We start from the raw sequence: 15,589 nt of genomic DNA, 5'->3' as shown, positions 1-15,589 counted from the left end.
GTAATCCCTCTCAAAAAGCAGAAAGAGCATGGTTTAACAGTACCATCTATTGGTATATTTAGTGTACTAAAACACGAGGCTATTGGGAAGTGGCTGTTCAGTGTTTTCAGACACCTGTAGGGCTGGACGATTATGGCCAAAATAATCATCACGATGATTTTGATCAGTATTGTAATCACGATTATTCTTCTTCTTCTTCTTTTCCTTTCGGCTTGTCCCGTTAGGGGTCGCCACAGCGCGTCATCCTTTTCCATGAGAGCCTATCTCCGGCATCCTCCTCTCGAACACCAACTGCCATCATGTCTTCCCTCACGACATCCATCAACCTTCTCTTTGGTCTTCCTCTAGCTCTCTTGCCTGGCAGCTCCATCCTCATCACGCTTCTACCGATATACTCACTATTTCTCCTCTGGACGTGTCCAAACCATTGAAGTCTGCTCTCTCTAACTTTGTCTCCAAAACATCGAACCTTGGCTGTCCCTCTGATGAGCTCATTTCTAATTTTATCCAACCTGGTCACTCCAAGAGTGAACCTCGACATCTTCATTTCCGCCACCTCCAGCTCTGCTTCCTGTCGTCTCATCAGTGCCACTGTCTCTAATCCATACATCATGGCTGGCCTCACCACTGTTTTATAAACTTTGCCCTTCATTCTAGCAGAGACTCTTCTGTCACATAACACACCTGACACCTTCCTCCACCCGTTCCAACCTGCTTGAACCCGTTTCTTCACTTCCTGGCCACACTCACCATTGCTCTGGACGGTTGACCCCAAGTATTTAAAGTCCTTCACCCTTGCTATCTCTTCTCCCTGTAGCCTCATTCTTCCCCCACCACCCCTCTCATTCATGCACATATATTCTGTTTTACTTAGGCTAATCTTCATTCCTCTTCTTTCCAGTGCATGCCTCCATCTTTCTAACTGTTCCTCCAGCTGCTCCCTGCTTTCACTGCAGATCACAATGTCATCTGCAAACATCATGGTCCACAGGGATTCCAGTCTAACCTCATCTGTCAGCCTATCCATCACCGCTGAAAACAGGAAGGGGCTCAGGGCTGATCCCTGATGCAGTCCCACATCCACCTTAAATTCTTCTATCACACCTACAGCACACCTCACCGCTGTTCTGCTGCCCTCGTACATGTCCTGTATTATTCTAACATACTTCTCTGCCACGCCAGACATGCAGTACCACAGTTCCTCTCTGGGTACTCTGTCATAGGCTTTCTCTAGATCTACAAAGACACAATGTAGCTCCTTCTGACCTTCTCTGTACTTTTCCATCAACATCCTCAAGGCAAATAATGCATCTGTGGTACTCTTTCTAGGCATGAAACCATACTGTTGCTCGCAAATACTCACTTCTGTCCTGAGTCTAGCCTCCACTACTCTTTCCCATAACTTCATTGTGTGGCTCATCAACTTTATTCCTCTATAGTTGCCACAGCTCTGCACATCACCTTTGTTCTTAAAAATGGGCACCAGTACACTTTTCCTCCATTCCTCAGGCATCTTCTCACGCAGTAGAATTCTATTGAACAAGCTGGTCAAAAACTCCACAGCCACCTCTGCTAGATGCTTCCATACCTCCACAGGAATGTCATCAGGACCAACTGTCTTTCCATTTTTCATTCTCTTTAATGCCTTTCTAACTTCCCCCTTACTAATCATTGCCACTTCCTGGTCCACCACAATTGACTCTTCTACTCTCCCTTCTCTATCATTTTCCTCATTCATCAACTCCTCGAAGTATTCTTTCCATCTACCTAGCACACTGCTGGCACCAGTCAACATATTTCCATCTCTATCCTTAATCACTCTAACCTGCTGCACATCCTTCCCATCTCTATCCCTCTGTCTGACCAGCCTGTATAGATCCTTTTCTCCTTCTTTAGTGTCCAACCTGCCATACATGTCATCATATGCCTCTTGTTTTGCCTTTGCCACCTCTACCTTTGCCCTGTGTCGCATCTCAATGTATTCCTTTCGCCTCTCCTCGGTCCTCTCAGTGTCCCACTTCTTCTTAGCTAACCTTTTTCCTTGTATGCTTTCCTGTACTGTGAGGTTCCACCACCAAGTCTCCTTCTCTCCTTTCCTGCCAGAAGATACACCAAGTACTCTCCTTCCTTCTTCTCTGATCACCTTGGCTGCAGTGGTCCAGTGTTCTGGAAGGTCCTCCCGTCCACCGAGAGCCTGCCTCAGCTTCCACCACATGGTTCTCTTCTCTGCCTTTGTCTTCCTAATTTTCCTCCCCACCATCAGAGTCATCTTACACACCACCATCCTATGCTGTCTAGCCACACTCTCCCCTACCACTACCTTACAGTTGGTAACCTCCTTCAGATTACATCGTCTGCACAAGATGTAATCCACCTGTGTACTTTTTCCTCCGCTCTTGTAGGTCACCCTATGTTCGTGCCTCTTCTGGAAAAAAGTGTTCACTACAGCCATTTGCATCCTTGTTGCAAAGTCAACCACCATCTGTCCCTCCAAGTTCCTTTCCTGGATGCCGTACTTACCCATCACTTCTTCATCACCCCAGTTTCCTTCACCAACATGTCCATTACAATCTGCACCAATTACGACTCTCTCTCTGTCTGGGATGCTCAGAACTACTTCGTCTAGCTTCTTCCAGAATTTCTCTTTCACCTCTAGGTCACATCCTACCTGTGGGGCATAGCCACTAATCACATTACACATAACACCCTCAATTTCAAATTTCAGCCTCATCACTCGATCTGATACTCTTTTCACCTCCAAGACATTCTTAGCCAACTCCATTTCCCGACTCCATTTCTCTTCCCATCTACACCATGGTAAAATAATTTAAACCCTGCCCCTAAACTTCTAGCCTTACTGCCTTTCCACCTGGTCTCCTGGACACACACTATATCAATCTTTCTCCTAATAATCATGTCAACCAACTCCCGAGATTTTCCTGTCATAGTCCCAGCATTCAAAGTCCCCACATTCAGTTCTAGGCTCTGTGTTTTCCTCTTCTCTTTCTGCCGAAGAACCCGCTTTCCACCTCTTCTTCTTCTTTGACTTCGACCCACAGTAGCTGAATTTCCAACGGCGCCCCGCAGGTTGACGGCGCCGGTGGTGGACATTGTTAACCTGGGCCACGACCGATCCGGTATGGAATTCTTTGGATGAACGTTTGGAATTCTTTGGATGAACGTTTTGGCAAGGTTTTAAGCCTGATGCCCTTCCTGACGCAACCCTCTGCATTTCTCCGGGCTTGGGACCGGCCTAGAGTTTGCATTGACTTGTGCCCCCCATAGGGCTGCATTATTGTAATCACGATTATTAATCACCGTTATTCTTCATGTTAGGGAAAAATCTTTATTTTTATTGCACTACTTTTCAAAAATCAATATGAAACAGTTTTCAGTGCAAAATGAATCTTTAAATAAGAATAAATGATAGATAATAAAAAAAATTAAAAAAAAATTCTACTTTATCAAGGGCTGACAGAATAAATATTCTATTATAAAATGTGATCACGAATTGCAACTTAATGGAAGAAAATATGTACAGTTTATGCATAGAAGGCAATAACATTAGTCTGCAAGCACCGACTTTTCATTCCTCATCAATACAGTGAATCGTCAACGACGGGTACGTCTCCGTTGTTCTGCTTGACCATTGGTCAGTCGTGCACGGTCACAAAGTGCAAATAACTTGACAGTTGTGATTTGCCTTTCTATTTACTTCTGACGTTTTTTACTGCAGTCAGGCCAGCTGAAAAGTTGAAGTCAAGGCCGCTACTACGTTTGTTAATCGTGACTTATCGTGACACGCCGCCTCACCGTCAACGTGCTGCGAGGGGCAACTTCAAAATGAAAGCTTTATCTGTGACTGCATTGGACATCAATGCCATTTTAGTCTTTAATTTTGAAGGTGGCCACAGAACTCAGTGCCGGCGCTTAAGGAAGCCTTAACCATCCGTTCGCCCCCTGGTGGCTGGGTGACAAGGATGCGGGCACATATGCAGCAGTGCCCACATTTTAAATGTAAAAAAAATGTTATTATTTTTTTTAAAATCGCTGACGATCAGGCTGGTTTAATCATGGCAGGCAAAATCCCAATCACAATTAAAATTCGATGAATTGTGCAGCCCGAGACACAATCTGCATTCTGATTTTCCATAGGCTATGTATTTAATATTTGTCTGTTACATATTTAGTTTTGCTGATCACATTAAAACGTGAGGGGAGGCAGATTGTCATATCGTGTATGTTTCCTCCTTGTTCTGATTTGTTTTATATATATATATATGTGTGTGTGTGTGTGTGTGTGTGTGTTTGGCTCATAAATTGTAAGTCTGACTCTGATATCAATACCTCCCCAGCCTACCACTGTGACCAACATAACAGTAACTGTAGGGTTGCGGGCGTGCTGGAGCCTATCCCAGCTATCTTCGGGCGAGAGGCGGGGTACACCCTGAACTGGTCGCCAGCCAATCGCAGGGCACATATAGACAAACACCATTCACACTTATGGGCAATTTAGAGTTTTCAATTAACCTACCATGCATGTTGGTGGGATGCGGGAGGAAACCGGAGTAAACCCACACAGGCACAGGGAGAACACGCAAACTCCACAAATGCGAGGCCGGATTTGAACCCGGGTCCTCAGAACTGTGAGGCAGATGTGCTAACCAGTCACACACCGTGCCGCTTTTAGATAATCAACTGTTTTTTTTCTTCATTCAATTCACATTGAGCAGCCAACTGTATTTTCTTGTCTCTAAACATTTTCACTGGGGCAATTTCTTCTTTTCCTTTCGGCTTGTCCCTTTAGGGGTTGTCACAGCGCGTCATCCTTTTCCTGCATCCTCCTCTCGAACACCAACTGCCATCATGTCTTCCCTCACAACATCCATCAACCTTCTCTTTGGTCTTCCTCTAGCTCTCTTGCCTGGCAGCTCCATCCTCATCACGCTTCTACCGATATACTCACTATTTCTCCTCTGGACGTGTCCAAACCATCCAAGTCTGCTCTCGCTAACTTTGTCTCCAAAACATCGAACCTTGGCTGTCCCTCTGATTAGCTCATTTCTAATTGTATCCAACCTGGTCACTCCGAGAGCGAACCTCAACATCTTCATGTGCTCTGCTTCCTGCTGTCTCTTCAGTGCCACTGTCTCTAATCCGTCCATCATGGCTGGCCTCACCACTGTTTTATAAACTTTGCCCTTCATCCGAGCAGAGACTCTTCTGTCACATAACACACCTGACACCTTCCTCCACCCGTTCCAACCTGCTTGGACCTGTTTCTTCACTTCCTGACCACACTCACCATTGCTCTGGACTGTTGAGGCCAAATATTTAAGTCCTCCATCCCCGCAATCTCCTCTCCCTGTAGCTTTACTTTGTCCCCCTCCACCTATCCTATTCATGCGCATACTGTTTACTAATAGACTAATATTCATTCCTCTGCTTTCCAGTGCATGCCTCCATCTTTCTAACTGTTCCTCCAGCTGCTCCCTGCTTTCACTGCAGATCACAATGTCATCTGCGAACATCATATTCTACAGGGATTCCAGTCTAACCTCATCTCTCAGCCTATCCATCACCAGGGCTCATCCCTCATGCAGTCCCACCTCCACCTTAAACTCCTCTGTCACACCTACAGCACTCCTCACCACTGTTCTGCTGCTCTCATACATATCCTATATTATTTTAACATACTTCTCTGCCACTCCAGATTTCCACATGCAGTACCACAGTTCCTCTCTGGGTACTCTGTCATAAGCTTTCCCTAGATCTACAAAGACACAATGTCGTTCCTTCTGACCTTCTCTGTACTTCGACATCAACACCTTCAAGGCAAATAATGCATCTGTAGTACTCTTTCTAGGCAAGAAACCATACTGTTGCTCGCAAATACTCACTTCGGTCTTGAATCTAGGCTCCACTACTCTTTCCCATAACTTCATTGTGTGGTTCATCAACTTTAATCCTCTATCGTTCCCACAGCTCTGCACATCACCCTTGTCATTAAAAAAACTCAAATGTTACAGATAGCTGTGTATCGTCTGTGTTCTAATCTGTCTGAGTTGGCCTAGGGGAGGATGTCAGGTTGTCGTCGCCAGCCGGGTTCCACAGTGGCCTCCAGAAATCAACCACCCTATGGCCAAGATCAAGGAGAGTGCAATCTGGAAGAAGACCAACAACACAACCGCCTCCTGCAACCCACACCACGGCCCTTCACATACAGTACTTCTGCGGTCCAATCCTCTCCTCACACAGCCTTCTGCAGTACCCCACAAGAGCTGCCGCCTCCCTCACACACTGCCTGCCCTTGCAGAATGCACTCGACAACAGCCGACATTTGACAACTATGACGACCTTCTTTGGTTACATGCGATCGCGATTACCTCTGCTAATTTCACTTCCTACAGTATGACTGTTTGGTTTCTTTCCGCCCTTCATGTGGAATGCTCTCAAAATCATTCTAACTGCTATGTTTGTTTTTTTATCCCGCATGGCGCTGCAAACCCACATGTAGTGCCTTCCTCACATCCCAATTCGTCATCACCCTTTCTTCACACCTTAAATTCTTTCATCAGTCCACAGTACCTTCATCAAACCATCCTTGCTGAAACAGGTTCTCCTCTCCCCTACATTAATGTGAGCAAAGAGGTGTGGTCCCTTTGTTTGGCCCAGTTTACATTCGTCCCAGAGCTGAATTCCGCTGTTTTGCTATGAACAATACCCTATTTGGCCAGCATGTGTATATTGAGAAGGTGCCAAAATCTGTAACATGCACAACCTTTATCTCTAACTCTTGTCTGAACTATTCCTAAACTCTTTCCAGTATGACCTGGCAGATGACTCTGGCTTACTCACCATCCTCATCCTCCTTGGTCTGACTGCAGCTTTTGAGATCATCCCTCACACCATTCCAAGATAGCGCCTACCAGTGTGGTCGCCTCGGTTACGCGCTCTCTAGTATTGTTTTTGTGTTTTTAGTTCGTCCTTGGAGACATTACACGACTCACTTACACAAGGGGAGACTTGCTAACCATCAAGGAGGCTACTCCGGACTGTAAGCCATTCTACTCGGCGCGTGAGTTTGCATCATTCATTCTGGCTGGCGCTTATATTCCGCCTCAAGCTAACACGAACTCTGCACTGTTAACACTCGCCGAACAAGTCAACGAAATTGAAAAAAAACACCCGGACTCACCCCTCATTATTCGTGGGGACTTTAAAAAAAGCTAAACTCAACCACAAACTCCCTAAATACAAGCAGCACATCGACTGTCCTACCAGGGTAAATAACATTTTAGACCACTGTTATACTACAAAAAAAAACGCATACCCTGCTTTACCTCGTGCCGCCCTGGGCTCGTCTGATCACTGCTTAAGTCACTTAATACCCACGTACAGGCAAGAACTTAAATGCGCGAAGCCTACCGTGAAAACAGTGAAAAAGCGGACCAATGAAGCAAAGATGGAACTTCAAAGGTGTTTAGACTGCACAGTGTCTTTGAAAATTCAGCTGGCAGCCTGGATGAATAGACGGACACTGTCACATCCTATATCAGTTTCTGTGAAGAGGCTTGTGTACCAACAAAGTCATTTCGCACATTCAACAACAAGCCGTGGTTCACTGCCAAACTTAAGCAGCTTCGCCAAGCTAAGGAGAACGCATATCAGAGCGGGGACAGGGCCCTGTATAATCGAGCTAGAAACCAGCTGACTAAAGAAATTAACATTGCAAAGAGGAACTATGCAGCAAAGTTGGAAAAACAGTTTAGCGCTAACGACTCTAAATCAGTCTGGCATGCATTCCAATCGCTGACTAATTACAAGCGACAATCCCCCCAAGCTGAGAACAATAGCAAACTAGGCAAAGACTTGAATACCTTCTACTGCAGATTTGAAAAGGACACTTTCACACCCCACACCCATCCGGCCGCACCACCGACCCCTATCACACCATCGACTTCTGCGTTAACTATCCGCGAACAGGATGTGAGGCGCATCTTGAAACAACAAAAGATTAACAAAGCGGCAGGCCGAGACCATGTGTCCCCATCCTGCCTCAAAGTCTGTGCGGACCAGCTCGTGCCAGTCTTCACTCAGATCTTCAATAGATCTCTGGAACTGTGCGAAGTACCATCCTGTTTCAAACGCTCCACCATCATTCCAGTCCAGCTGATCCACTGAGCCGCCGAGACTCCCAATTCTCGCAAGGATTTAAAATTTACTCAATCACCACAGGAAATTAATATTTTTAATCGTTTACAACTTTTCCAGTAGGTTATATTCATCTCGCAATTAGCAGAATAAAAATGACATTGCAACTTTTATCAATAACCTAAAAATCCCTCTATTAACTTCAGAAAGTAAAATGTTTTTAACCCTCACAGAACTGCATTCAGCCTCAAAACCCAAACTATCCTATTCTTACAGGTAACATCAAATATCTAGACAGTAATAGCTCAGCAAAACTTACAGAGTTAAATAATCTACCTCTAGTGCAAAACGTTTGTGACGACTTACAACGTTGGAACAGCCTACCTAGCTCACTTCTAGGGGATATAGATAAAGTAAAAATAAAAATGTCACCTTAAATTAGCTATTTATTTTCAATGATCCCATTCAAACCCACGTTAAAGTGGTTCCAAATGCTAGACTCTGCCAATGAAATTTTTACTCCAAAAGTAAGAAAAATAGATTTATCCTATCCACCCTTCAGAAACATAAACCAGAAGGGGGACTTGATGCACCCAACTTCAAACATTCTTACTTAGCTAGTCAAATACAGTACCTCATTAAGTGGTTACATCCAAATGTTGAAAAACAATCTTGGCTGGAACTAGTACTGATAGACTGCAATAGCACCAAACTTTCAGACCTCCCAATTACCAGCACAAGTCTCAAACGCCACAATTGTTTCAAGAATCCGATTATTGCAGCCCCTTTATCAGCATGGTGGAAAAGTCAAGAAACCACACAATCTCAGTCAGCACCATGTAATTTCTCCCCAATCTGATGTAATCACAATTTTGAGGTAAACAAAATACCCCTTTACTTCAGCAAAAGTGGAATTGACTGCCTCCATCCCTTATTCAAAAATAATGTGTTCATGTCGTGTGAAAATTTATTCCAACAATTTCAATTTAGAGGTGGTAACTTTCTTCAATATTATAAAGTAAAAACAGCAATCTGAAAAGAGTCCCAACATGCGTTAATACTTTACAACCACCCTTTTTTGTTAAGACAATAGTGGAACTATTCCCACAAAACAAAAAACTCCTTTCAAAAGTATACACATTCATCACAAATACTACAACCCCAATTCCAAAGAAGTTAGCACGTTGTGTTAAACATAAATAAAAACAGAATACAATGATTTGCAAATCATGTTCGACCTATATTTAATTGAATACACTACAAAGACAAGATATTTAATCTTCAAACTGATAAACTTGATTGTTTTTAGCAAATAATCATTAACTTAGAATTTTATGGCTGCAACACGTTCCAAAAAAGCTGGCACAGGGTCATGTTAATCACGGTGTTACATCACCTTTTCTTTGAACAACATTCAATAAACGTTTGGGAATTGAACAAAACAATTTGAAATGTGGCCTCGTCGGACCATAGAACACTTTTCCACTTTGCATCAGTCCATCTTGGATGAGCTCAGGCCCAGAGAAGCCGGCGGCGTTTCTGGGTGTTGTTGATAAATGGCTTTTGCTTTGCATAGTAGAGTTTCAAGTTGCACTTACGGCTGTAGCGCCGAACTGTATTCACTGACATTGGTTTTCTGAAGTGTTCCTGAGCCCATGTGGTGATATCCTTTACACATTGATGTCGGTTTTGATGCAGTGCCGCCTGAGGGATCAAAGGTCACGGGCATTCAATGTTGGTTGTCGGCCTTGCCGCTTACATGCAATGATTTCGCCAGATTCTCTGAACCTTTTCAGAATCAGAATCATCTTTATTTGCCAAGTATATCCAAAAAACACACAAGGAATTTGTCTCCTGTAATTGGAGCCGCTCTAGTACGATGATGATATTATGGACCGTAGATGATGAAATCCCTAAATTCCTTGCAATTGTACGTTGAGGAACATTGTCCTTAAACTGTTCAACTATTTTCTCATGCACGTGTTCACAAAGAGGTGAACCTCACCGCATCTTTGCTTGTGAATGACTGAGCAATTCAGGGAAGCTCCTTTTCTACAAAATCATGGCACCCACCTGTTCCCAATTAGCCTGTTCACCTGTGGGATGTTCCAAACAGGTGTTTGATGAGCATTCCTCAACTTTCTCAGTCTTTTTTGCCACCTGTCCCAGCTTTTTGGAATGTGTTGCAGCCATAAAATTCAAAGTGAATGATTATTTGCTAAAAAATAATAAAGTTTATCAGTTTGAACATTAAATATCTTGTCTTTGTAGTGTCCATCCATCCGTCCATTTTTTTTACACATCTGTGAAGGCACCATTAATGCTGAAAGGTACGTACAGGTTTTGGAGAAACATATGCTGCCATCCAAGCAACATCTTTTTCGTGGACGCCCCTGCTTATTTCAGCAAGACAATGCCAAACCACATTCTGCACGTGTTACAACAGCGTGGCTTCGTAGTAAAAGAGTGCGGGTCCTAGACTGGCCTGCCTGCAGTCCAGACCTGTCTCCCATTGAAAATGTGTGGCGCATTATGAAGCGTAAAATACAACAACGGAGACCCAGCTGAAGCTGTACATCAAGCAAGAATGGGAAAGAATTCCACCTACAAAGCTTCAGCAATTAGTGTCCTCAGTTCCCAAATGTTTATTGAATGTTGTTAAAAGAAAAGGTGATGTAACAGAGTGGTAAACATGACCCTGTCCCAGCTTTTTTGGAACGTGTTGCAGCCATAAAATTCAAGTTAATGATTATTTGCTAAAAACAATCATGTTGATCAGTTTGAAGATTAAATATCTTGTCTTTGTAGTGTATTCAATTAAATATAGGTCGAACATGATTTGCAGATCAATGTATTCTGTTTTTATTTATTTTTAATACAACGTCCCAACTTCATTGGAATTGGGGTTGTATTAGGATATCAATTTATGGGCTCACACAGGTGTTTTGACACTATAAAAGCATTTCCCCACACAACTCATCAGTAGCACAGCCTTGCTTATTTTCCCCATCCTGTCCTACCCTGCCCTTTTCTGTCCTCCCTCATCTTTTCCTAGTTGTTGCGTGTCCTCAACAACACCCAAGCAAAGATGGGGCGAGGGTCACCTCTTTGTGAACAAGTGCGTGAGAAAATAGTCGAACGGTGTGGGTGTGTCTCCCTCCCCGTCCACAAAAAACAACACAACTTGACTTTGCAACGTTACCTGTAGTCAAATATCTAGACTTTCTAACTATTCTGCTGTGTTTCGCACCCCTATTCCCCTTGTCTGTTCGGTCCCTCTGTCACATGTCCCCCAAAACCTTTTTCGGTCCGGCTGCATTTTCAAATAATAAAAAAATAATAATAATAATAAACAGAGGGAGGCGGCACTGGTTAGAGCATCTGCCTCACATCTGCCTTCTGAGGAGTCGGGTTCAATCCCCGGCCCCGCCTGTGTGGAGTTTGCATGTGCTCCCCGTGCCTGCGTGGGTTTGCTCCGGGCACTCCGGTTTCCTCCCACGTCCCAAAAACATGCATGGTAGGTTAATTGAAGACTCTAAATTGCCCGTAGGTGTGAATGTGAGTGTGAATGGTTGTTTGTTTATATGTGCCCTGCAATTGGCTGGCAACCAGTTCAGGGTGTACCCCGCCTCCTGCCCGTTGAAAGCTGGGATAGGCTCCAGCACTCCCGCGAACCTTGTGAGGATAAACGGCTCAGAAAATGGATGGGTGGATGAATAAACATAGGGAGTATTTCAAACTCCCCTGTTACACAGCAAAACTGTTCCAGCAGAAAAAAGGATACAGATCAACCATTCTGCATGGCCATGCAGCTGAACAGGATAGATTAAAAAAGGAAGAAACTCAACTTTCTCATATTTCCCCAATAAAAAACAGCACCTGCTGGTAGAATCCTCACTTTGTGAATGGCCAATAAAAGCAAAATATTTCACATTGTTGTGGACGCATGTCCATTCAGTCGGTTCCCTTGCTTGCCTTTTCTCCTCTGACTGAAGTACCGTATCTTTTGGACTATAAGGCGCATTTATAAGCCTTTAATTTTCTCAACAGTGCACCTTATAATCTGGTGCGCCTTATGTATCAATTCTGGTTGAGTTTACTGACCTCGAACTGATTTTATGTGGTTTAGGCGCTCAAAAATCTGTCCAAATGTTTTAGTACGACTTTGGTAAGCTACGAGGCCGCACTGCTTAATGGAGTGTCGGAGCACTACGGCTACCGTAGTCAGGATTTTATGTGTTGCAACTGAACAATGTTGAGAGTTATTGTGAATGAGTTGAATAAAGTTTGACTTATCTGTTTTGTTTCGCTTAATGTGCCTTATAATCTGGTGCGCCTTATAGTCCGATAAATACGGTAATTGGTGAGCAATACGGCTATGCCTAATGCAGGTTGTTTGTGGAGCCTGCATAAAATTTTGAATTTTGAAAGTCAATACTTTGCCCTCGAACGATCCATGAATCTGCTCTTTGGTCTTCCTCCTTGGTGCCTACTTAGGGACTCCATTTGTAACATTCTTCTACCGATATATTGACGGTCCCCCACCTGAACATGTCCAAAGTAGGAATACACGATGCCACTCTTTTAAGATGGAGTACTAATAAAGGTTTTATTTTGAAACAAATATTGTTCAAACCGCCCAAAAATTTTACATGGCATACGTTTCAATCAAATGAAAAACTCTCTAGAGTAAGAACTTTCTTGACATTTTAACATCCAACTGCATGTTTGTAAACAGTCTTGCCAGTCTATGTAGCCTGTAAACACATGGCATTTTAGTTCGAAAATAAAACTGGGTCATGACAACTGAAGTGATACAAAATGACACCACAGCTTACTTCTCTTGACTCTGGACTCTTTTAAAAAAAAAAAAAAAAAAAAAAAAAAAAGGATGGGCAGGTTCTTTTTAACAAATGGAAGCTTCTTTGCACAATCTCCTGTAAATCCCTTTCGGTTTTCATCCCCATGTTGTCATTATTGTAGGCAGAGAAAGTACACTCGAAAGTTGATAGGTAAAATATTCAATTGTGACTTCTCCGCCACGGAGGGGCAGTGTTTGACTCAACATTATCTAGGGTCACCAAAGTGGCCAGGGCGAACCCCTGATGTGGGAGGCCTCGCATGGATTTTGGTTCTGATAAATGCATGTGTCCTGGTAGTTGGCAGTTATTTGCATGTATTAGCTCTAGAATTGGCAGAGTGAACAAAGGAACTATAATTGATTTAATGAACTATTAGCAGTTTCACCAACAGATCCACATGTATTTAGACTTGCATAGCTTCATCTTTGAGAAAAGCATATGCTACTGGCAGGATCAACCAGGTCCTGGTAGGTCCGCAGCCCACAGCCAGGCAGGCCAGCAGCACATTGGCAGCGGGCGGGACGCAGCGCGTTAACTGCAAGCCCGGCCGACATATGGTGTCGGTATCGGTATCGGTTCATACAAAGGATGCATCTCAATTTGGCCCCTCGAGCAAAAGTTGTACATAGATAATTATGGTACGACAAATTATTTTATGCTAAACAGCTGTAGAATAAAAATAATAACAATTATTTTTGTTCAACCATGAATGTATGCAGCATTTCTGTGAAAGACATTGTTTTGTCATCTGACCTTTAAAAAAAGGATGTCTTACCACGTTTCTGCATGAAACTGAAGAGGTCATCCAGGAATTCTTTGCGCTTTCCATCGTCATCCAGTTCATACAACTAGAAAAAAGAGAGAGAAATTAAATATCTCATTACGTTTTAAACTAATTAAACATAATTAGATCAAATGTTCCTTTTCTTTTCAAGAAAATTGGGCCTGTTATTTTGATTAACCACACGTGGGGAGGTATAGTGGATAGTATGTCGTGCTCCCTTACATATGTTTTGTAAGGGATGCTACTGGGCAGCGTGTCACCAGTCACAGCTGAAACTGACAATGTACTGTACTGTACACAGGGTCCGAAACTAACACCAGCCAGGCGTGGGTCCCAGTGAGGCTGTAATGTTGTGGCACAAGGACTGTTTCAAGAGCAAGAGCGAGACTTCATGGACTGTGTGAAAGCTAGTGGTGTCGTTGGACCTATTTTAGGGGGGCTTCAGCCCCCTACAATGTTCTTAAGCCCCCCGAAATAATTTGGCTGTTTAAAAAAAAAAAAAAAAGTTTTTTGTTTTTTTAACCCAAATAAGTATTGAATAAGTGGTGATAAACCACCCAAAAGAGTTTTTGGGGCAAGTTCTCCAACAAACACGCCGAGTTCGCTCTCGTCATTGTCAGAGTCAGTCTCGTTGCTGGGGGGCTGTTCAGCAATGATGCCGGCTTTTCCGAAAGCTGGGACAACAGTCAAAGCAGATACCTTAGCCCATCCACAATCCATTCTCATACAGTGGCGTAACCCGCCCGGCGTCGCCTCCCAGTCTTAGTTGCACTTGGTTTTTCACAGCGGCTGTGAGATGCGCACGTATGGAGTCACAGATCAACAGGGACGGTGACGCGTGGAAAAAAAACATCTGGTCTCTTTACGTACACCTCACTCAGCCACTCTCTCATTTTCTCCTCGTCCATCCAGCCCTTTTGATTGGCCTTAACGATGACTTTGGCTGGAAACTTTTCTTTCGGCAGCGTCTTCCTCTTAAAAATCACCATAGGTGGCAGTTTCTTTCCATTACCATGGCAACCAAGAACAACAGTAAAAGCCGACTTCTTGTGCCCCGTTGTGCGTATCGCAACCGTGGTGGTCCCCTTCTTCTCTACAGTGTGGTTCACTGGGATGTCGAAAGTGAGCGGCACCTCGTCCATGGTGATGTGGTTGGGCTGGATGTGTTTGTCGGCAATCTTTTTACTGCAGTAGGAGCGCAAGATGGACAGTTTTTCCTTGTAATCCGCCAGACGTTGCTGCGCCACGGTAGTCCTTGCCCGGATGGATAGATGCCGACGTTTGATAAAACAAAAGCACCAAGACGGACCTCCTTGAAAATGTTCGATTTTCATTTCTTCTGCAAGCGTTATTGCCCTCGGTCGAATGGTGACTGTAGAGACACTTTTCCCGGCTGTTCTTTGCTCATTAATCCATTGCTCATGTTGGTGTTCCAACTTGGGCCACCTCGCCTTGTTTCCGCGGAAAATCAGCTTCGTCTTCTTGACTTGGCAAAGCTCGTTTTTCTGCTTCCTCCACTTGGGAGCCATGGATTCGTTGATCTTAAATTCTCTCGCGGCTTCTCGAGTCCCATGTTTCTCCGCGTAACTGACAGCTTGCAGCTTTAACTGTGCTTCGTAAGCGTGTCTCTTTGTAGGTGCCATTGTAGCCAAACCGATGTTTTGTACAATGCACACCCCGGCGCTATATACCTACTGGGGGTGTGGCTTTAGAGTCCTCCTCCACGCACCCTTCCCCCTTTACGTCCGCATGCTGTCCTCAGCCACGTCCGCTTTTCCTCTGTATAAGC

At 44.0% G+C, this 15,589-nt stretch overlaps 1 protein-coding gene across 1 annotated transcript in view; it reads right to left on the bottom strand.

Annotated features, from left to right (window-relative positions):
• Positions 1-15,589, bottom strand: part of arid3c (AT rich interactive domain 3C (BRIGHT-like)) — a 91,688-nt gene that overhangs the window by 49,354 nt on the left and 26,745 nt on the right. Inside the window, exon 3 of the mRNA XM_061768333.1 lies at positions 13,792-13,864. Coding sequence (XP_061624317.1) covers positions 13,792-13,864 — 73 coding nt within the window. The remainder of the gene's footprint in view (positions 1-13,791; positions 13,865-15,589) is intronic.

The sequence above is a fragment of the Phyllopteryx taeniolatus genome, chromosome 3 (genome assembly GCF_024500385.1).
Source record: "Phyllopteryx taeniolatus isolate TA_2022b chromosome 3, UOR_Ptae_1.2, whole genome shotgun sequence".
In the NCBI taxonomy this organism is placed as follows: Eukaryota; Metazoa; Chordata; class Actinopteri; order Syngnathiformes; family Syngnathidae; genus Phyllopteryx; species Phyllopteryx taeniolatus.
The sequence above is the reverse complement of the archived record's forward strand: the minus strand, read 5'-3'. Positions and strand labels throughout refer to the sequence as shown.